The sequence below is a fragment of the Acanthaster planci genome, linkage group LG13 (genome assembly GCF_054643075.1).
Source record: "Acanthaster planci isolate LZ-2023a linkage group LG13, COTS_SCS, whole genome shotgun sequence".
Lineage (NCBI taxonomy): Eukaryota > Metazoa > Echinodermata > Asteroidea > Valvatida > Acanthasteridae > Acanthaster > Acanthaster planci.
This window is the reverse complement of record NC_141789.1, coordinates 11759871-11783137: the sequence shown is the minus strand read 5'-3', so window position 1 is coordinate 11783137 and position 23267 is coordinate 11759871. Positions and strand designations below refer to the sequence as shown.

The following is a 23267-nucleotide window of genomic DNA, read 5'->3' as shown; positions in this document are numbered from 1 at the left end:
CCACTGTGACTCAGATTCGCCTGATGTACCTATGTGTCATGTCAGCCATTAGCATCATAGCACGACAGCTGGGCTTGGTTTGAGACTGGAAGTATCTCTTAAGGGACATCAAATGCATCGTATGCCCTTCACCATGGAGAGAGTTTTGAATGAGAGAAAATGGCAGAGTTCCTCCAGTGTACATGTACATGTTCTCCATTCGCAATCTCTTATAGCTTTTGTTCTCTTCAGTGATCAGTTTTTAAAATTTAATCAGTTCAGACCTATGTTTCATAAAAGGTCAATATTCCGTATTTTATACCGTTTAACCGAGGTGAAAGCAGTTAAGAGAAATCAGTCAAATTAAAGTAATTAAGAGGATATATATAGGCATCAGATATCCACATATTGTGGAGATTATGATGCTGAAAGTGAACACTTTTTCCCCTTGGAAGAAACATGATCCTCATTCGTGATCTTCTAGTAGCAAAAACCTGTAAGGCGTTACGTAAATTGTCGCAAATAGCCAATATGGGCCCTCAAAAGAAGCAGTTAACTTCTCTCACAAAATAGTTTGTCTCAGAAATAATTGTCCAGACATTTAAACATGTCCTATATTTGTTGCCATTCCACGTACATGTACTTGTACCATGCATGTACAATGTACATGTACATGTACCTGACAGTTATTATGTATGCTTGTTAAATGTACTATGTTTAAGTACATTCTGGTAACTGTTGATTGTTTATTAAATTTGCTAAATCATTGAATATTTTGGTTGGGAAGTTGGTTCACGGCAACCAAGTTGAAGAAAGAGTGGGATTTGTTTTACTTGTAACAGGAGAGAATCTGTGAGTCACAGCAAAACTTCTTGAGCAATTCTCTGGAGAAACTAAACTTTTTTTGTCGAAGGCATCAACTTTGACATGTGGAAGGCCAGTTTTATTCCTTTATAGATGTTGAAGGATCAAGAGATATGTGTGATCATTGTCTCATGTGTGATTTAGTGCCAGGTTTAAACATGTTGAAGTCCTTCATCTGATGTTCCCTCACACACAAAGCAGATATTTCTCTGAAGAAATCTTGGAATTTGTGCTTTTCCCTATTAACCATATTGAGCAGGTCATACTTATGCATTTCAGGCAGCTGGTGCCTCATTTGAAGTGTGCACACAAGAAGCATAGCTACTTTGAGTTATTTGGTATCAGAAACAAGACTTGGACAAGTCTAGCCTCATTTGGTCCAAGCTAGGAGTTGGCAGGCTGATCAAAACAGATGGGACGTGGTGATAAGGGGTCTCTCTGCTCACTGCTGCATGATAACCTATTTATCAACAGTCAATATCCTACACAACTGTGATGGGAGATACAAGTACATGTAATTGCTCAGGAATATAATTTGTCTGCAAATAAGCTGGTATTTATTAAATGAAAAAAAACAAAACCACATGTGCTCTGGGCAATGCCAATTAATATCCGATTGGGTTGCTGATACATATTGAGTTAATGTCATTTTTTTTCTTCGGGTTCATTAATGCTACCACTTTCAACAGTCATGGGGGGAGTGTGTCACTTGCTTACGAATATTTTTTTAAGGAATTACCCTTAAAATACACTTCCTGGATTATGTGTCATTTTCACTGGAAGTTCACCAGCCTTGCATAACAAGAATTTAGTACTCTCCATTTTTATCTCGAGATACAAGTGACAATTTTTTATGAGAAGAATAAACAGAATTTGTCTGCACATGTGCAGTAAAGATTTCTTTGCATAGCATGTACATGTATGCACACCACACACATTCATGCCTACAGGCAGGTGCTGAATCAGCTTTCTGAAATATAAGTACAATTATGTACCAGATCAACACAAACCAAAATGTTTTTAAAAGTATATCAGTCGTGGAATTTCTGGCTCATTTTGCCAGCTGCTTGATTGGTAAAAGAGATTATGGGGGCAGCATAGGTACCACATGTGACAAGATGCAAAACATGCCACTCAGTGGAATATACATTTACCAAATTGTGAACTCCTCTACATGTACAATGTGTACTGTTTTGACAGGTCATTTGGCCCGCTTTTCTTTTCTTTTTTGTTTTTTTTTACACCCAAGTTCTGCATTCCTCTTGATTGTAGAATACACATGTCCCATAGATCACTACCTTATCCACATTGATTTTTTTTCCCTAACCAAACTCCAGCCTTCCTATTGGCGGACAGGTGGTCTTACAATAGGCACAGAGGGTCCACAGGTCGGGGAGTAATAAATAAAAACTTACAAGTGCCTGTTTACAGTAATGTGATCACAGACTAATGCTGGGCACTGGAGGGCGATTACATTTTGGGCATGGGGTTGAGCTTGGGAGATTGGGGAATTGCAACCTTGTGGAGTCTGAGATTGTATCAGGAGCATGCACAAAATTGGCGACAAAACTTAGTTTTGTTTGTGAAGTCATTTCCATGTTGAGAAGTTGAGTAACTGGGTGTAACGTACTTACATTTTTTCAGTCCTTGAATAGTTGGAAATTCACAATTTGGGAATTCGATACCATCACAGATGTTTGGTTCAGATTTTTTAAGGGAATAAATTTGTGTCTTACATGCACTGTTGTTTGGATCAGATCGTAAAATAGGATAATTTTGAACCTAGTGTCTTTCCGAATCTGGCTATTAAATGTTACAACTTTTTATTTCGTCATTCATGGAGTTATGGGAATTTGATTGTGATATTAAAACACCAGTCAATTGAAACATAAGGCAGCAAATGTTTATATATTAACCAATTGCCTGAATGGGAAGAGGCCAGGCTGTATAGAACAGCCGAATTACCCGAGATGGCTCAACAAGCCATTTTTATAATTGCAAAAACATTCCAGGAAATTCCTGCTGTGGCTTTTTTTTTCCTTTCTGCTTTCAATTGATAGGGACAGTTTCCACCCATACACATGTACATGTACATTCATAAATGGCCCAACTGTACATGTACCAGTAGATGAGTAGATCAATGCACAGGAAAACATTGTTGTTCGAGGATATTCATTGGTGTGCTTGAAATCTTGTCTAAAATGTGCTGGTCAAAGTAGAATTAGGAAAGCAAATTAAACCTGGGAGACCAAATGAAATGCAACTGAATAAAGTTGTATTTTAACAAGTGAGAAATATCTGATTTGTAAAAATCTTATGCATATACATGTACATTTGGAAAATATTAAAGGGACTTTAACTTGGTAGTGTTTTCACACTAAGTACATGTAGCTTCAAAAAGCGTGCAACAGCAAATGCAAAAACTTGGTAAAGCAGACCAGTCAGTGTTTTCCCTACTATTGGGAAAAATGCTTCTAATACAACTTACCCTATTTACAGTGTACTTTGTGTGGTATTCAGTTTTTAGACTTCTTGTCTTGTCTGTGTAAATATTGCTCTAAAACTAATAGATCAAGATGGAATTTTCAAGTTGTAATTTGCTTGCCGCACATCACCAGTCCAACACAGCACCTGACCTCGGGGCTGACAAGCACACGTGTACTTACCGGTAGTTCATGTACCTCTCACCACCAGGCTTGGGTTAATGCTGTTATGAGAGACTTGTCAAAATAGGTGTTTCCAGCTTTAAAAACCTTAAGGGGTTGTAAGGTGGTGGTATTTGAATCACAGGAAACGGTGCCAACGAGACAAGCTTTTAAACATGCAGTTGGCGTACCACAGTTTTCCTTAGTTTGGGACTGGAAATGTAGTAAATTGATATATTCACATGCACCTGACTTCAGTGTAAAGGTTCCATGCAATGACTTTCTCTCAGACACACTTTTAGTGCAGATACATGTATACACCTTCAGTTCATGAAAAACTGTTTGGCATCCCTTTAAAAAGTGCAGTTTGTATCAAGCCTTTAAAAATATCCATGTATTGGGGGACAAGTACGGGCGCTACTGTTGCGACATAATTTGGGGAAAACATTTTTCGTGGTTTTTTTTTTTCCTGTTCAAAAAGGGTTGCTTCAGTTGGCCTTTGCCATGTATGTACATGTACAGGTAGGCCTACATACATGTACATGTACATAACAGCAAGTCACCAAAGAAAGGGAGTTAAGGCGGCAAAATTCCAAAAACATTTATTTGTACAAAATTCAGTGCAACAGCAAGCTTTTCTCTCTAGAATAACACCAAAGATTTTCTCATGAATATGGAAATTTCCAAGAGCATAAAATCAAACAGGTACCAGCATGCCATTTTAAAACAGCAAAACACAAGTTGAAAATAAGCACGCGTACGTGACACTTAAGGGGAAATTTTAAAGGGTTGTAATAAAATAAATGTATTACGTGTACCTTTAAAAAATGCTCTGTGTTGCAGGTTGGTACAGTGTACATGTAACTTTTAATCATGGGAAATGGTGCCAGTGAGACAGACATTTTGCGCATGAAAAAAAAAGGTATGCCACAACTTTCCCAAGTTTGAACGGGAATGGAAATAAAGTAAATTGATATTCATGCACACATAAAAAAATTACAGTTGTTCATTTACTCTCTGTTTTTGTTACGTAGGATGAAGTTGTTGGGGTCAGCGGCAAGGCCATTCTCCGACTGGAGGACCTGATTGACTGGGTCTGCACCGACGTCAGGTGGACGCGGGGCTGCCGGACAATTTGTGAGAAGGACCTGAAGAAGGCTGATGGCGGAGGAGATGCTGGCAACAAGCACATGGCGCTGTTTGCCCAGAATAGTGGGCTTAACATCAGTGAAATCAACAGGGAGAAAAAGATCATGGGTAAGAAGGGTGTGGGACCATTTTGTTTGTTTGTTGGGGTGTTTGTTGGGTTGTTTGTTTGTTTGTTTGTTTGTTTTTGTTAAGTTTGGTTTACTTGGGTGGGTATATTTTGTGCATGTATTTTTGGTTTTCTTTTGTTTCTGTTATTTTTGTTCCTTTTTTGATAGATTAGCTTTCAATATCTGAGTTGAGAATTTTATCCACCCTACAGTATGTATTATGGCGCAGTGTGTAACCACGGAGGGCCATTCCTTGTATTTTCCAGTGGTGATAGGATCTATGCCTCAAAATAGCGTATTTGCTGGAAAACAAATTGTTTGGATTGGCTGTAGTTTAAAACCGCTAGAGCTCAGCGTGATTGCCATTTCCTGTTTTTCTCTTTTTTCCCTTTAGTCAACTTCAGGGAGTTTTCCCATTTATACTTGTTCACCAAAGATCCAGTATTTGTTACTGAAAGGAGAAACGATGAAAGGAGTTTTCACAGCACCAAGCCGAAAAAAAAAGAAACAAATGCACATACTTCCAAGCCTCCTTAACTGAGTTGGTTATTGTGGAGCAGAGTTATCTATGCAGTATCCACGCTGCTCTATTTTGTGAAGAAGATTTTAAAGAAACACCAGCCCTTTGCTATTCAAACTAGATTCCAGAATATCAGTCCAGCTTTCTTTTAATAAAATCACATCCCTCTGTCATGCCAGGGCCACAGGATTGAGTTTACAAGTTCTTAAGTGTATCGTTTGCATACATTTATACATACATGTGCATTACTTGATATTCATAAAACCTGTTGAATTAGTTGCCGCAGAATGTAGGAATCTTTTTCCTGTATTTGAATTTTCCCTTCCCCTGTTTAATCCTGTAATCTAAGTGACCAAAAATGTAGGCGTCAAAAGGAGGGGAAAAAAATGCTGGCACAGAATGTACATGCATGACATGTGCAACAGGATAGCTGCAATTGGATAACCCACGGTCTGCCAATGTGTAGTCATCTGGAAGTGCCAGGAAACAGCCATAAAACCAAGGAAACAAAGTTGGGTGCTCATTGTAATTTTATGCTTCCTTCATTAGGAGGTGCACAGGGGAATGAATGTCTGTTGCTGGCATGGTGGGAATGCCTGTCCATTAATGTAGGGGCACCTGTTGTACATGTACATGTACCTTCCTCCATGGTTGTACATATTCACATGTACATGTAGGTTGTGTGTGGTATTGGTAATGGTGTCAACATTGGTGAACTCAGTACAGACATGAAGGAACCTTCCACCATGGTACAGTGTACTGTCTGTTGGGAGAGTTAACTTGAAAATTGTTTGTATGTTTTAACAGAATGTGTCAAGTTGACATGTTTTGCGATCCTAAAATGCCCGCTCATCACAATTTGGGGTGTAATCAACTATTGCCAAATGTACAGTATCATTTATCAAATATTTGTGGTATTACAGTGTGTGCATTGCAATTTTGAACAAGTACATGTATGGCATCATTAAATTTGGCCTTTAGTTCTATAAAAGTGGTCCAGCTTTGGTTGTTTTAATTTCTATATTTTAACACGAGTTTTGTGTTTGATACCCTCCTGCAAACTGTTAAATGTTTGGCCATTTTTTTTTTCTTCACTTTTTCATGATAGGTGTAATACAGTGTCACTTTGCGTGGGTCACTATAATCTGCCAAGGTCCACGAAATGATATGCAAAGTCTTGTTACTTGCAAAGCAGCCACCGTACTCTGCTCAGAAGGGCAGAGTGTAGAGATTGATCGCCATGAAAGGAATAGCTATAGAGAGTTGGTTTCATTAGACAGTGGACTACAGAACATGATTTATAACACTAATGCTTGTTTTGTACTTCCCTTTTTTTTTAAATGTTAATCTTATGTGAATACACATACAGATGTTTGTTCCATTGCTATGGGGAAACCTTGTAGGTTATACCCGACGAACCATTGCAGAAAAACAAAGGTTGTGGGCGCACTCAAAATAGTCCCTAAATTCTCTGTCCAATTTTCCGTGATGTTGACAACACTCTTCCCCACAATACGCTACCGGTCTGGAAAGAGTTCATGATGTATAGGTAATGCGGTCGACCATAAAATTGTTTAGTTGATAAAAATCATTTATAATGGACACTTTAGCCGCCTTTCCGTGCCACCTTTGGTTCGTTTGATATCCTCCCCCATTTGCCACAATTCACTGCTGAACAACTTCAGTGAATGCTTTCTGCAACTTATACAGATAGAGTTGAGGCACACCAAAAACGTTCATATGGAAAGATGCCTTTTCTGAGTTCCGGTTACAGAAGTAATGTTCTTCTGTGTGTATTTCTCAACTGATGCAGGTTATGATGACGACGGCCGTGACAAAGTCATCATCCTCAACTACCCAAGCTACTGCCGCTACTGCGCCGCCCTGAAGCGCATGGAGCATGCCCCAGACCAGTGGATCTCGCATACCATAATGCGATGCCTGGGTGCCTTCACCGTGCCGCACCGCAACACGCGCATCTTGTTCTGCAAAGACGAGTTTGAGCATCCGACGCTGGGGTACAACGAGAAACTTTGTGACCACTTGGGTGAGCCGGCTGGAAAATCAAATACATTTTCTTATTCATAAGTCTTTGATCAACATAAAATCAGATGTCCCCAGCTCTACCACCACTGTCATTTCTGAGCTATTTTGAACTTTTGGTAGAAATTCCTGCCAGCTATTTCATTAAAGAATTTCTTCACTCTTAAGAGAGGAAAGAATAAAATATGCAGGTTTGTAGCTATTCTGCACATTTCTTCAGGGTAAGGAATAAAAGAAAATTGAAACTAATGATTTTTATCAGACTATATATACCTTTTGGACCTTCAAATCTTGAAATGCAATCTTTTGATAAGAAATAATTGTACTTTTATCTTTTTTTTTTCATGATTTCCAACAGCGCCAAACATGAAAGGCAGACCAAGGAAGAAGAAACTTAGTATCCGTAGCAACAGTAATGAAGATTTGGTCGGCGACTCTGGTAATGGTGTAACTGAGCATGCTGAGGTAGGTCAATCTTGTACAACACCAGTTTAGAGTCATGTACATCACTGATCGGAGTCATTGAAAAGCAAAAAATAGGAATCTTGGAAGTCTTGGGGAAAATAAATCAGAGAAAGCTGCAGAATTTTATGGGCCAAGTCTTTGCAACTTGTCATGGATATTTGTCGGACATTTTTTTTGCTGTATATTATGTACAGGAAGTGCTAGTGTTGTAGAAGCAGAAATTGGTGGAAATGAAAAAAAAAATGGAAATGGAAGGCCACTTACCGGATTTCAAGTCTTTGGGCCTTAACAAAAGTATTGCAAACATTCATGGGAACTAGAAGTACATGTAGATTCCAAAAGTATATCGTAGAAATACCAACAGTCTTAAATATCCCAGAAAACCTAGAAGATGTACAGGCACTCGTCAAAGTTACCCCCTTTGACATGTGACCTTTGTTTTCTCCCGTCTCCCCTACCCCAACCAATTTTTACAGGTGAATTATGGAGAAGTCGGTGCCTACCACCTCAGCAAGCTGGAACGCAAGAAGTTGCGGGGCAAGTACCAGACCAAGATCGTGAATGGCAAGGTCAAGACGGAGGTGAAGCGGATCCGGCCCAAAGACGAGGCCACCTTCCTGGCCGGCCTGTTCAAGTTTATGAAGGACCGCAACAGCCCCATCGAGAGGGTGCCCAACCTGGGCTTCAAGCAGAGTGAGTGGCCAGAATTCTGGAAGTCCACTCTTGTCTTGGTTTTCTATGGTGTCGTTTATGTAGGAGGAGGGATGGGAAAAGGGGTCTTGCCATTTCCTTGAGAATTACTGGAATGTAATGTGAACATAGTTACACCCTTCCCTTTCAAAATTTGGGTTTCAGTAAGATAGATCACTTTTTCCCTGTGAGAAATGTGAAAATGTCACGATCATGACTTGAACACTTCAAGTGCTTACCTACTGAATGACCAATTGACAGAGGTAGTGTAGTTCAGGTTAAATGAATTCTCATCTAAACTGAAAGCTTTTCCTTTCACTTTCCCATCGAAGAACTATAGGGGGGTCAAGCCTGTCTATGCCCATCTGACCCCATCGCTTAATCTCGAGACTCCCACCCTTCACCTCAACCAACCAATCTGTCCACCCTCCTCTTCAACCCACTGTCCACTACACCCCCCGAACCCAAATACCCTCTCCTGTCTTGGTCCCACCAGTATACAGGCTGCGTTGGAGTAATGAACGTGCGTTGACCTCTGATTGATTTTCCCTGGTAACCTCAGCACAAAGTGCAACCTGGGCACCAAGCGAAATCAACTGGTGGTCATCACATGGTCATTATACCCTGCACTTAATGTCCTTCATCCACGGTCTTGATTGGTACCCCTGATTTCCAGTGTCCTTACTCTCCTTCCCGCAGTTGACCTGTACTTGTTCTACACGATGGGTCAGAAGTTTGGCGGCTATGAAGCCATCACGGCTCGACGGCTGTGGAAGAAACTGTACGACGTCCTGGGTGGCAGCGTTGGGAGTACAAGCGCTGCGACGTGCACGAGAAGACACTATGAAAGGTATCACAAGGACTGCTGTGGTTCTTATGACAAGTCTCTGCCATAGTGTTATTATGGAAATTGTGCCGATAAGGTTTTCTGTGACTCTTCCTCCTCTTTGAACAAGTTTGACAACTTAAACGATTCAAAATCATGACAGTATCAGTTGTGTGATAAAAATTGTGGCCTCGTGTAACAGCTCACCCCCCGAAAAGCCCAAAGAAACTTGTTGCAGCAGGGAGTAGGCGATGTGTCTTTGGAAAGTGGCCACAGTCATTGCCAGTGGCTTCTGTAGACCATTATCAAGATGCTGCTATGTGTGTCATGTTTCCTAATGTTGGTACTACATGTAGAAATACAGCTACACATATTGATTCCAGAGAACAGACTACTTTTCCTTCCAGCCTCAGTTTAGGTAACATTACTTTGAATGGCAGAAAAGCAAGATGGCTGCCCCGTGATAGAGGTCTAGGACATGGACTAAGACAGGGTTATTAATGCCCCCCCCGACCAGGAGGAAATGACTGAAATGATGGCCATGTGCACCACAGTGGATTTTGCCACATACGTGTCACTGTGATTGGATGAACATAAAAGATGTTTCAAGAAAGGAATTAAAACCAGATGTTGTGCTGTATTTTGCCTGTGTAGGTTAATTCTTCCCTATGAGCGTTACCTCAACAAGCAGGAGCACAAGCCTCTACCGGGACCACCCCCTGCCAAACCCACCAAGGGCATCTCCATACTGGCCAAGCCAGGCAGTAAGCACAAGGAGAAGGACCCTGCCAAGCACCACCACCACCACCACCACAAGAAGAAGGACAAGCATGCCAAGGACCGGCCGAAGGGGATGACCAAGGCCGAGGAGACTTGGATCCAAGACCAGCAGAAGCAGGCAGCTGCCACTGCTGCTGTCGGGGGACTGATCCACGAGACCATTCTGACCCCCGTGCCAGTCCAGCCGGTGTCGTCGGCCGCCAGTCAGCCTCAGACTGCCCACCATGAGACGGCAAGCAGTGATGCCTCAACCTCAACACTGGCCAGTGTGGTACTGAATGCCTCGTCGGCGACCAGCATTCCGCCAGTGGCCACCATCCCGCCCCTGCCCCAACTGACTCCTGCTCCATCCGGGGTCGCCAGCAGTGGCAGCCCCCCGCTTCCCATCGTCTCTGCGGAGATGATGATAGTCTGCCAAGACCAGCCAGGGTCCTCCTCCCTGAAAATGAAACTGAAGGTGAAAAAGTCGAGGCACAAGGATGGGAAACGGCCGAAGGTGCTCAAGGACCAGCTTCGAGAGCTGGAGGAGCAGCGGGCATTGCAGCAGAAGGAGGCACACAATCAGGTCAGGATGGTTCCACTTATCCTCCTTTCCTGCCAGATTTTGTGCCAATAATTCTTTATACTATGGGCCCAGAAACAAAGATCCACTGTGTCTATCTTTTTTTGATCATTTCAGCGGTCCAAAACACGTCACTCTTGGAAATTTCCCCTTTTTACATTTTTATTGTCTGAGGTTTCCTTTTTGGAATGGTTTAAAAATTTGTAATTTTGTATTCCAGCAGACTAATTGTAATAGCCATTGCTTTCTTGCATCGTTTGATATCCCTTTGCCGTCTTGCCCCTAATATCCACTTATGGTTGTTGGGTATTTGTTGTGACATTTAACTTAATTTTTTGTAATATTGTATTCATTGATGTGGCCATGAAAATATTCTAATGCAAAACAAACGTATCAAGGTTCTTGCATTGTAGTGGAGCATTTTGAATATTTCTTTCCAATTCATTCTGTTTTGGTGTCATTTTTACAGTGTTTGTATCTTTCATGTTTGTCTGCATTGACACTTCAACTTGGTGGAACAGTTTTTTGCAATAGAAATGACGCTTCCTTTTCTTATCTTGACAGCTCTATGCAAACTCACTTCAGCTGAACTCTCCACCTGTCGCCAGAAAGAAGACGATGTCCATTGCAGATATTCTCAATCAGAAGGCCAAGATGCAGGCTAAGCAGAAGGCCACTCAGGCAGCTAACATCGAAAAGACTGCTCCGTCGAGCGTTGAGAATACCCCTCTACCGGCTGTCAGCAGTGCAGGCAACCCTGTCTTGCCTGTCCTTTCCACATCGGCCATGCCTTTCCCAGCTCAGCCTATCATGGTCAAGACAGAGGAGGGCGTGCCCGTGGGCCCTTTGATCTTCACCTTACCCCAGATGCTGCCACCAGGGGCCACCCCGGCCTTGAGCTCAGCCCCTGGGGGCTCTGTCAAGATAGAAGACACGGCCGGATCCACCGGCTTGACCTCAACCACTGCCCCATCTTTGACTCTGGGCTCCAACATGGCCACCGTGTTGCATGTTGGACAACCATTGCAGGTCATGCAGATGCCTACCCCATCATCCACTCTAAGAGACAGTGCAGCATTGGAATCGTCGCAGAGCTCAGCGAGCACTTCCACGACGGATTCGGTCCTCCTTACGACTAGCGCAAACAGTGCATACTTATCATGTCCATCTGATGTAGGCATCGTCAGCTGTGCACCTACCTCGCTAACAGCAGTGGTCAACCCAATAAGGGCCACATCTGAGTTGCCCGGTGCCGGCTGCACCTTAACAAGCAGCAAGGTCGCCACGTCTGCCCGGCCGTCAGTCATCCAGCACACACAGCATGTGCAGGCGCAGGCTTCAGAGCAAGGGATGACCTCGATGCCGTACCGAAATGCCGTCCAGCCAAGCGATCTGATCCTCCGAAATCTGTCTCTTGGGAAAGCAGCTGCAGCAGCAACGGCAACGACAAGCGCTCCGGTCATTGGCCAAAAGCGTTCTGATCTGCCCAAAGACGCTGTGGTGGTCACTCCGCGTTTTGTCAACCCTTTCATGGCATACATTCCCATGCCGGTCATGGTAGGAGGCAGTAAAGCAGAGCCAAAGAGCGAGGAGCCGAGAGCAGAGACCAGCAAGGAGTCAGGATGCAAGAGGAGGAGAACTGAATCGGGCAAAGAGAATATCAGCGGTAGACCACTCAGCCCCCACGGATTCAGTGTGGATCGCACAGGCAAGGTGACCCCGCTCCTCGCCCACTCAACATTCCCTGGCCCGGTGCCCTTCCAGGACGAGCCCTGTGATTTGAGCATGCCCAAAAGAAAACGGGAAGAGGACGAGGCTCCCATGCTGCAAGGGGAGACAGGTGCCTACACCAGCAGGCACAAGACCTCAAGGAAGCCCAAGGAATTTGTTAAGGATAGAACTCGATGGCAGGAGGAGACTGGTGCCAAGCGCCAGAGAGAGGATGCAGCAGTATCCTCCTCTGTCTCGTCATTGCACAAGGTCAAGATGACCCCTAACCCGCGGGGATCCATCATGCAAGGGGTCATCAACCCAAGCGCCCTGAGTCCTTCCTCTTACTCTTCCAAGTCGTCCGAGCACAGGGATGCACCCTCCCGGCACAGCACCAACTCTAATGAAACAGCGACATCCCCCCACCCACCCCCCCCCCCCCCCGCCTTTCCGTACTTGCCCCACCCCAGCGTGCAGGGCACGGCGACCGCGGACAAGCCACCAAAGAGCCAGTTTGTCTTTCCAGAGTTGGGCCCCCACCTGCCAGCCGTCATGGGCTACCCGCCCCGCTTCTTCCCCCCTCAGCTCATGCCTGGGCCCCTGCTGGCCCGGCCCGACCTCCTGCCAACCAGTCTACCTCCCGGGATGCAGCTGAACCCAGAGCAACTGATGCGACGTGACATGTTCTTCCCTCCCCACTTTCCATTCCAGATGAGACCGCCTTTCCTTAGCTCCTCCTCGCCGCTGGTGAGGGACAGTCAGCAGTCTTACATGAATCAGAGCTGAGAAGTTTGAAGAATGTTGTGCAAACTTTCCAAAAACTCCGTATTATTGGCTGAGGGATCACCACAGATACACAAAGCAGCTTGGGTGTCTATGCAAGTACTGTTCTTTCACAGTGAAGTTTCTTCTGCAAAGGAAAACTGTGGCTAGGAAGAAGCTAGCACAAAATTACGCACAAGATCATGATGAACAAAATTTTGTAACTGAGGATTTTTTTCTTTTACATGTCAAAAACAAGTTGACTGTGCTCTGATTCTGTGAATGTAAATTTTGCACAGAGAGGAAAATCTCTGATGGTTATGGCTGATTTTGGATATTGTGTGCATTCCATATACATCTGAAGCAAGTCAGGCTGGTGCTTACCACAGGCTAAACCAACAGTGTGATCTTACTATACGTCTTCCAGAAACAATTCTAAAATGACTGCAGTGTTAAAATACTCCTATCAGTGCTTCCAACTGGAAACATGTAGACATTCTCGAGTGCCGGAGTTATACTGATATTGCTTTTCCAGCACAGCATGATTTCGATTTAAGACCGCACCTTTCCCTTTTGAGTTGAACACAAATGCCAACATTCCATAGGTGTGCTCAAAATATTGTGCTAAAATATGTGGCCTCTTAGACAGTTGGGTGTTCTGTACTTTCAGGAAGGAGGATATACATTATTCCCCCACCCCGCTTTCAAAGCCCCCAGCACCCCCTCCCCCTCCCCTCCAAAAAGGAGCAAGAACCAAGTCCAATAAAGTCAATCATATGCAAGATCCATATTGACAGAAACTGATGTTATGAACGATGAATGCCTTTCTTGTGGGGGGAAGGTGGAATTCACCATCCTTGGCCAAGTTTCAGGGCTCAGATTTTCTGTTACCTCTAGTTGGCAGTAGCACAATAGGGGCCATTAGTCACATCCTGTAGAGAAAAAACACTGTAACGTATTCTTACTATTTCAGTATTACCTGCATGATTAAGTGCTGGGTAGAAAGGCTCCGTTGCAGAATTTATGCTACTCTAAAAGCATTGATGTGTAGCATCGATAGCGTGGTTGGGAACTTTGCGGATGGACAAAACACAAGGAATTGATGAGGCATCAAACTGACAATATACGTTTGGGGCTTAAACTCTGCCAAGCCATGTGCAAATGTGGCTGTGGCTAGCAGAAACCGATACATCTTTGGATATCACCTACAGCCACTTGCCATACATGCGCATGCTATCTTAGACAGTTGATTTAGACAAGGCTCCTGCCTAAGTGCTTGATGACCAGTGCTCTAAAGTGATGCTGAGGTGTGGACCTTCTGCATCAGACTGCACAAGGCTCCTGATCGGGCCAATGCGTAAGAGCCAGCCAAAGATGCACTACATCCATGCACTGGTTTACATCTGGTCAAAAATCTGGCCAGATTTCAACTGAATGTGCACAAAGAGGAATTCACAGTAGCAGTAGCACGTTGGAAAAAAGGACATCCATACTCAAATGTCCTTCAGGCGGACACACTTTTCATAGCCGTGGTCAAGTTTATCTAAACGCCGCCTCACTGCCAAGGACATTAGTAACACACAAGCATCCTTATTTATCCAGCATTCCACATCATGCAACAGTATGCTATCGGCCTTGACAAAAATGCATTTACTGCCACTTACTAGTGTCGCAAAGTCTTCCATAAATCTTGGACCAGCCATTCCCAGACAGCGGTTCATTGTTATTTTTTTTTATAGTATTTGTACGAGTCTTTTTCTTTGTTTAGTCTTCGTGTCGGTTTGTATTGCTGGTATAATTAGTTAAAATATACAGAAAAATACAATTAGCAATCAGTGTTGGGTAAATATGAAACATTTATGTCTGTAGAGTTTATATTGTTTATTGGTGATGAGGTGCTAGTTGTGTAATATAATTATATCTGTACATGATACAGGATTATATCAATATCTATGCAAAAAGACTAGGAATAGTTGTGTCGAAGGGTTTGTAATATTTGTGAGGGGCATTTTTTTTTTTTTGGAAAGGGAAATTTATTTACTAGTGTATATTTGTCATTCTTGAAAATTTTGAGATTTTTGGACACCATTGCTCGTTAAGGACAGGAGAGGTTGCATTTATATGTAGCCTCTGCCTTGTCACTTTCCCTTTTAGTTTTTTGTCAGAGAGAAAATGAGACTATACAGAGCTAGGAATTGCTGTACATTTACAAACAACACATTCCACATTGAGGCCACTTCGGAGGGTTCACTATTGTCACATCGGCTTCAACTCTTTTCCCTCCAGATAGACCCTCGATAAGCAGATGTCAAACTATAATTGTGAGCTGGGCCTCCTCCACCCGGTTCATAAGTGTGACGTGAGTTAAGTTAAAACTACAGCCAATGGGAACTTGTAACCAGTGGGGCGTGCGCATGCAGAAGTCACTTATGAACTGGACTCAGGTTGGGCACTTGCTCTACAGAAAATTTGCTTAGATCCCGTAAGACGAGTGCAAAGGTCTTTTTTGAAGAAATTTTGTTTCAGTTTGTGGGAGAAAGAAAAAAAATTGACCTCCTTGTTCAAGTACATGTACCCTTGTTCAAAAATTCGGAATAACAGTAACATCAATGGCCAGTCGAACCTCGCCTTCATTTGGGGTAAACCTTTTTTTTTTTTTGAGGGCCACAGTAAACGAGCAACAAGTGCTGTGAATTTTCAAAAATCTATCCTTTAGTTGTTCAGGGAAGACGCTCGACTTGCAGAAGCAGACTTGCCTAACATGGGACTTGGTGAATTTTCTTTTCTTTTTTAATTTTAGTTTAGGATGTTTCTAAAATAGTTATATCTTTGGGGCAGAGGTTAATGCAACAATGCAACCTTCCGAAGAATTCCAAAAACCATCATTGCTTTCCGAATTGGTCATTTTTTTTTCTCATGAACTTTTTTTGGGTGTACAGAACTCAAGAAATTGTATGTTACTTATTGGACCAACCATTTGTATGCTATTTTCGTAACGGTTTACATTTAGTTTTCTATGCAAATCATTAAGCAATGAAAGGAACGACTTTTGTATCTTTTTTATTTACATATTTCTTTGAAAAGACCACGTTAAGGTCAGTATTTCCATAACAATGATAACATTGAAACCAATTGTTTTTCTTTTGTATATTTACAATTAACGAGCCCAGCACTACTAGTCAAAACACCTTATAGACGCTGGTCATCTACACTTATTTCTAGAAATAAAAGTCTTTGTTGTATTTTTCTCGCAGTTTTTAAACAATCATTTCAAACTCGTCAAAGTTTTTCTCCTCCTCTTGTAATACATTGTTCCAGTTAAACAAAATGAACATTTGAGTTTTGTAGAAAGATTCTTGGAACTTGAAGAGTAACAATAATGACCGTTATTTATTGAAAAGCACATCAGCTGTTATTTATATGCTTAACCTCCCAATTTTCACTATGCAGTGTAAGTTTAAATCACAACCACAAAAGACTCTGTGTCCATGCTGATGTAAATTGGTTAATACTTCCATGAATTATTAATTTTTACAGATTATATGTAAAGAACTGTACACTATCCATAAACTGCATTGATGATATTAAAGTGTTCTCTTGTTTATTCAAATCAGCCTTTGCTTGCCGTATTTTGCCCAGGTGACTACATGGATGGGGTTGATACATTTCGCTCCATGTATGAACAAGAAATGCTGTGTTTTACATAGTAGTCATGTCCGTACAGTGGGGACGCACCTCATTTATCTTACCGACCTAGCGTGGACATTCCTAATTTTGTTTTGTGTGAAGAAAACTTGGTGGAAAATGTGCCTTCTTCTTGCATCGTGAACACTCTTTGAAGCTCTACAGCTGTTTACCAGAAAGAGGATAATCTCGTGTGGAGCTGGCTTCAAAGTCCACACAATGTTTGCACAACATGCAGTCTGAGGACTGCTTTTGTTCACGAGTCCATGCAAGGTTGGCACACAGGTGCATGCACACTTGGGATTACCAATTACTGTTGGAATATATACGGTTGCAGTTGAAATGGTCCCCACCAGCTCCCGTCTTCTTTGCCCTGGAGGGGGGCACTTCTTCACAGAGTGGACAAGAGACACATTTACCCATCATGCAACTTCACTGACTGGCATAGGATTCGGTTTTTTTTTTAAGTTGTAAAAGTAGACCCTTGCAGATAATGCCAGATAGAGTCGTAGCCATACAACGTTGTGGCCCTTTTTTGGGGGGGTTCATGCTTTATATTTTTTTAATCCCAGAATTATATGCAAACCTGCATTGATCAGCATTTCAGATCTGCTTTTCTTCAAGCTTCTGAACTATTACTTGAAATGCACTTTCTTGGCTGTTCCTGGAACCCTGTAAACAATATGGGCAAAACGGATCATCAATGACGAGTCCGTCAAGGAAAAATAGAAATGATGATTCGTAACTTGTAAATCTTACAGAAGTACTTGATCAGCCGAACTCTCAATACAAGTAGTAATCACAATGAAGACTCCAAAAGATGGGATATAAAATACCCCGGGCCCTCTTTACTATCTGCCTCTGGTTTACAAGATAAAATGAGATCGGAATTAACACAACACAAATTCTCACATTGACAGTGAGAGTTGCAATCAAGCTGTTACAAGTCATCCAGTCTCAAGTCATATCACAAGCTATTCAACTGAAGGGTCAAAAGTAAGTGAGCTTTAATTTATTGACTGTTAATCCTCTGTTACTTGCAAACTGACGTACGAGTTGGTTTGCGTGTGACTTGAGATTGGCTGTATTGTCAACAGTGTTGCAGTAGAGACCTCTCAAGACCATCACATACCCCCCAGACCATCACACCCCCCAGACCATCACATACCCCCCAGACCATCACACACCCCCAGACCATCACACACACCCCAGACCATCACACACCCCCCCCCCAGACCATCACACACACCCCAGACCATCACACACCCCCCAGACCATCACACACACCCCAGACCATCACACACACCCCAGACCATCACACACACCCCCAGACCATCACACACCCCCCCAGACCACCACACCCCCCCAGACCATCACAAGACCAATGCAAGACCAATCTGAGTTCAAGCCACAAGATATTCCAAATACACTCCCAAAAAGCATTCCTTTGTCACTGTTCACCCTGTTACTTGTGACTGGTCTTGTGATCGTCTATTGATGGCCTTGACGGCGTCGCTGTCAACTTACTGTGACAATCTGGCTGGATTGGTTCCCGTCGTAGTGCAGAAACCACCCCGGCCGTCCTTGCCATCATCTGCTGCCATCACGGAAGAAGTAGAGCCCTGAGTCGATGGCTGGATGGACTGGGCTTCCGTCGACGGTGCTCGGTCAGATTGACCGGTCTGCAAGAAGAGGAACCGCTTGATGGTGTTGTTGGAATCTGGTTTCTGGAAGAATTCAATAAGACAAGACACCAAGGGTTGAAATGTATGGTTGACCCAGTGAGCCTTAACTTTTACAAACATGCTGTGATTAAAAACTTGTTTGTAAGAGCAAAACTGGAAGAGTAAACTCCCAAGATTATAGCGATTTCTTCATGGATGTAGATGCTGTCGCCAAGGAATACTCTGACATACAATCAAAACCTAGATGTTGTGCTTTTGAATATAATTATTCAAGTAGTGCTCCTTTTTTTACATTTTCCAAAACCCTCTTTTGAACTCCAATAACAAGACATGCCAGAGCTCTCTTAAATTTACACTAAGAAAGAACAGACATGGAGGAAAGAAGGCGGCTGTGTTGACGAATGAGCAGTGCCACCTTTTCTTGTACCTGTGATTTTGAAGCACTCTGTTTCTTGGCGCCCCTCGTCAGCTTTGCCCAGTTTGGTTTGCTCACCCCTCCAGGATGGAATGAAGGCTCCTTCTTTATACAGGGGGCTGTGCTGGGCTGGGATGCGGCACTAGGCCCACCAGGGTGGTGGCCATCAGCAGTCCTGGCTTGGGTTTGTGGGGGGGCGGCCGGTGGATTGGCATCCTGAGGGGACGGAGTTGGCTGCATCGGACATGTCACACGGAAGCTGCTCCACGTGTTGACTGAGTCCGTTTGGTTGGAAGAGGACAGTGAGCTCGGCTGAACCTGTGCACAAATTTGATATCCAGTTTGTTAACATCCTGAAGAAAAACAACATTTTCAATGTAATACTCTTAAAATAACACCGTTGTACCAAATAAGGCAATTTTATGCAGAAGCTATAGGGACATAATTCCACCCCCCCCCCAAAAAAAGAGAAAAATACAAACAACCCTACTTAGAATTTTGTTACAATTTACATTTTAAAACTAGAAACCTGAAAAAAAGTCCACAAAACCTCAGCAGAAAATACTTTTTCACAATTTGGCGAGTTAAACATAATCTAAGAACAGGTGAGATCCAAAACGCACTCTTTAAGTTATTAACCTTATCTTACCAATTGCAATGAAAGCACCGGCTGTATTACAACCCTCACCTGTCTCTTCTGTGCCTTCCTCTTGCCAGGGCTTGGATTCTGCTGCTCTGAGCTGGCACCAGCAGCAGTACCAGCACCGGAGCCGCCGGCCTGGCTGGACAGTCGCTGCAGGTGCAGCTGCTGCTGCCAACGTTGGCGCTGCAGCCGATCCACCTCCTGCTGCAGGGCCTGGCATATGGCTTCCAAGCCCTCCTCGTGGCAAGCTTCCAGTTTGCTGCGCAGTCTGGAACAAGATTGGAGATATCCAATGGTACTGCAGCTCTTGATAGAAAATGGGATTCTGGGGGGAGAAGCTTGAGTGAATGTTGACAGTTAGATAGTAAATCAGCAGTGCTGCTTAGAGGTATTTGATAAAATATTGTATCACAGTGACTTTTAAATTCAATCTTTCATTCTGCCCTTTCACTCTGCCAAATTCCTTCAGAAGTAACTGATCATAGTACCCACTCATGGGTAGCTGACCCCAGGGGACTTAGTGCTCAAGTGGTATGGATATATGGACTATTAAGCACGAGGTCGTGGGCTAGAGTCCCACCCAAAAAAGCTAGGGGATTTTGTCTCTTGTGCTCTAGGACATCCAAGAGTCTGCAATGCTCATGCAACATTTTAGTGGAAGGGAATGAAATGTATGACAACCCTTGGCCAAAGCCTCTCATAGATTGTCTCTGACTGAATTCTAATAGTGTAGTATATCTCCTCGGACCTGTCTCAATTCCCAAGGGAAAAGTGGCAAAAAGTCAAGAGAACTATGCAAGCATTGCAGGTATTGTTGGGAGCTGTAAGGTGACACCACTGTTTACTGACCTTAAGAACTCAGGATCATTTTGAGGGAGAGTCGCAACTTCACTTTTAACTCTTTCAAGTTTCTTTGTAATAGACTGTTTTTGATCCAGTTGCTCATGCAATCCTAACACAAAGAACAAACAGACAAGTTCCTAGAAATTTTCGCAGTTAAGAATATCAGATTGAAATGCTCACCTGTAGCCAATTTCAAATCTGCCGTTTAAATAATGAATCCAAATACATTTTGAACTTATGGAAATTCATACGGGTCAAGTTAAGAAATGTTCTTGAGACTTGTTTGGCAAGATCCAGTCATGGATGATTTCACTTTTCCCCACCTTTTAAGGTGTCTTGGAGATGATGTACTTCCGATTCCAGTTTCTTCTTTTCTTCATTGAGTTTCCTCAGTGCGGCTTTGTTGTTACGGTACTCAGACACTTCTGGATGCATTATTTCTAATCAATATTACATCTCAACTTCTAAAAATCAATTAGGATGGTGCTATGGCTCTAGAGTCTTCCCTTCATCTTTAAGACCGGAGTTTAAATTCTAGTAGTGGTTGACACCGGGTCCAAGATTCCCAGTTTTTGGCATGTGTCTGTGTCTCTCTCAAATCATCCAAGTACATGTAAATAAGTTTGCTTTTCCCTTTTACAGGTTTCTTTTGATGTGAAGAAACAATATGAACAAGCCAGGTGCACTTTCAGATGAAGCATTTCAGAAACCATCATTTGTAGCATCTGCTCTACACACAATGTCCTCAAAGTTTAAGAAAACTCAAAACTATTTGCCTGGATGTACTTTCCACATGATATCACATCAGTCAAAAAGAGCAGGGCCCAATCCCTTTGAACCTCTAACAACCCTCTTAAAGAATTCTAATGACTATGCTCCAAAATGTTATAGTGGACAGAAGATCACTGATTTTTTTCCTGTGCCTGTACCTGTCAGTAATTTTTCCTCTTCGTTTTTCAACTCTTGGAGTTGTTGTCTGGCGTCGGACTCCCTCTGCTCCTTACCATCTCCGCACAGGCCATAGGCCTGGTTGAAGTTGGCAATCTCTCGACTGAAGTCCTCCTGTTCCTTAGTCTGTACAGCTTCTAAGGACTTCTGTAAGTGTGGATGCAAATGTGACACGTTGTTGCCACGGCAACCTGACAAGTACATGCACAGTTGTGATTGCTTTTGTAGACGGATGAACACAACACAAAAGTTGGATAAAGTGAGTTTCATTGAACAGAAAATTAACCCCCCCCCAAAAAAAAATTTTTTTAAAACAATTCCTACATGTAGACTGTCTCATTTTCTCATTTTTCATCTTTCATGTTGCACTTGATATTTTGACTTTTTAAAAGTTAATTCATCTATAGATCAAGCATGCAGGATGTTACTTGCAGATGTCGATTTGACACAAAAAGGACAACGTGAGAGGAAATAATACTGAACCAGTTCCTGTGCATTGGAGTCTCTTTCCTTCAACGCTCGGGCCAGCTGATCTTTGAGAATACCCTCTTTGTGTCTCAACCACACCACTGACAACTCAGCTTCTGTCTGATGCTGGATCTGAATGTAACATCAATAATAGAATCTTTAGATAGAATTCTTATATGTGACTGGCTAGACATTCAATTTTTTTGAATGTGACCCTGAAATTTAGGTACAGGGATTAGAATTTTGTCATTTGGAGAATCAGATTTTTAAAAAGAATTTCCACTCTTTCATTGAGTAAAGATGTCTCTGAACGGTTGATTTTTCTCTTTCTTGTGATTCATGTAGTTTAGCTTAATGTAACGGGATTAGATTTAAATTCATTTGATATTATGAAAATGCATTTTTGTGAAGTTTGTAAAAACACAAATCTCTGGATAGCACATACACCAGCTCTGTTGTTGCAGCCTAATCCTTAAGGCTGGTTCATACTTGGTGCAAAAGTAAACACAAACACACATTCTTGACGTCAGATCAAATTCAACTCGAACGAAAGTTTGCTGCAGATCTTCATTTCGTCAGATTCTCTTTGCTTTCACGTTTGCCAAGAAGCCTAGTAACCAACCTTTAGAAGAATAGAAATAACCGAACTCAACTGCAGATTTGAAAATAAATACATGTTGGTGGTGAAATGAAACGGAACACATGAATTATGGTAAATCTATAACAATATTAAAGCTTGCTTGTAGCATGTTATTGTAAAGTTAGAAAACTCAAAGTTGCATTAATCATGTGGTTACCTTGACAACAAGTTGACCCCGAGTTGAGAGACATTCTTCTTGGACTTCCTTTATTTGCCGTTTTACTTGGGTTATCTCATTTCTAACTGTTAACAATTTGTACAAAGACTCTTATCGATATGCAGGTGTTTATTAGCAATAAATACCATGTCGAACAGCAATCACTGTTGGAGAATGTATTATATCAGAACAGGTTATGTCTTCCAAAAACTGCAAGGCACAACAGGCAAGACAGGGTTGTGCTTTTCAGTCTTTGGGAGTTAGAACAGGGTCTTACAAAGTGAACTAGAAACGGTTGGAGGAAATGTCAACGAATAACACTTCTTACACTGATAATTAACAACATCACAAGAATTGTTGAACTTTGGGCTAAAAAGTGTTTAAAATCAACACCAAGGTTGCGCTTTTATCAATCTTGTCGACAAAGGAGTCCTGACGTCATATAGGCCGAGCTACGTGCCTCAGTAGGCTCAGTATGTTCAGTCCTGCATGTCAAGCAAGGTAATATTGATTTTTATCTAACCTTCACTCAGCAAGGCTTTCCTTTCTTTCGCCTTCTGCTCAGACTGCAAAATCTGGACAAACAGGTCATTCAAACTCATTTTTACAAATGTCACAGCAACGATATTTAGATAAACTTCAGAAGTTTGCGCACACAAAAGTTTACCCCTTGCCGATTGGC

General features: G+C 42.5%; 2 protein-coding genes across 4 annotated transcripts in view; one reads left to right on the top strand and one right to left on the bottom strand.

The window, feature by feature from the left end:
* LOC110983073 (uncharacterized) overlaps positions 1-16712 on the top strand; it is a 24447-nt gene extending 7735 nt beyond the window's left edge. Inside the window, exons 3-9 of the mRNA XM_022241990.2 lie at positions 4523-4745; positions 7078-7311; positions 7666-7772; positions 8249-8465; positions 9162-9312; positions 9943-10633; positions 11195-16712. Coding sequence (XP_022097682.2) covers positions 4523-4745; positions 7078-7311; positions 7666-7772; positions 8249-8465; positions 9162-9312; positions 9943-10633; positions 11195-13126 — 3555 coding nt within the window. The 3' untranslated portion in view covers positions 13127-16712. The remainder of the gene's footprint in view (positions 1-4522; positions 4746-7077; positions 7312-7665; positions 7773-8248; positions 8466-9161; positions 9313-9942; positions 10634-11194) is intronic.
* On the bottom strand, positions 15765-23267 carry LOC110983077 (coiled-coil domain-containing protein 172-like). Of its 3 annotated transcripts, none has more exons than XM_022241996.2 (10): positions 23109-23267; positions 22586-22671; positions 21804-21920; positions 21302-21467; positions 20696-20812; positions 20379-20481; positions 19575-19797; positions 18899-19204; positions 18314-18513; positions 15765-17458 (listed from the first exon to the last, which is right to left on the bottom strand). In XM_022241996.2, exons 1-10 carry the CDS (start codon positions 23185-23187, stop codon positions 17422-17424), a joined length of 1434 nt encoding a protein of 477 aa, XP_022097688.2. In that variant the 5' UTR covers positions 23188-23267; the 3' UTR covers positions 15765-17421. The 3 variants fall into 3 exon arrangements, with proteins under 3 accessions (XP_022097688.2, XP_022097689.2, XP_022097690.2); XM_022241997.2 differs by having other exon boundaries at positions 20696-20797; XM_022241998.2 differs by having other exon boundaries at positions 20696-20794.

Coding starts and splice junctions, on each gene's coding strand:
- LOC110983077 (XM_022241996.2), bottom strand. CDS start 23,187: ATGAGTTTGAATGACCTGTTTGTCCAGATTTTGCAGTCTGAGCAGAAG. Junction 20,813..21,301: donor AGAGGAAAAATTACTGACAG/GTACAGGCACAG, acceptor AATATTGATTAG/AAATAATGCATCCAGAAGTG. Junction 18,514..18,898: donor AGAGTGCTTCAAAATCACAG/GTACAAGAAAAG, acceptor GAATTCTTCCAG/AAACCAGATTCCAACAACAC.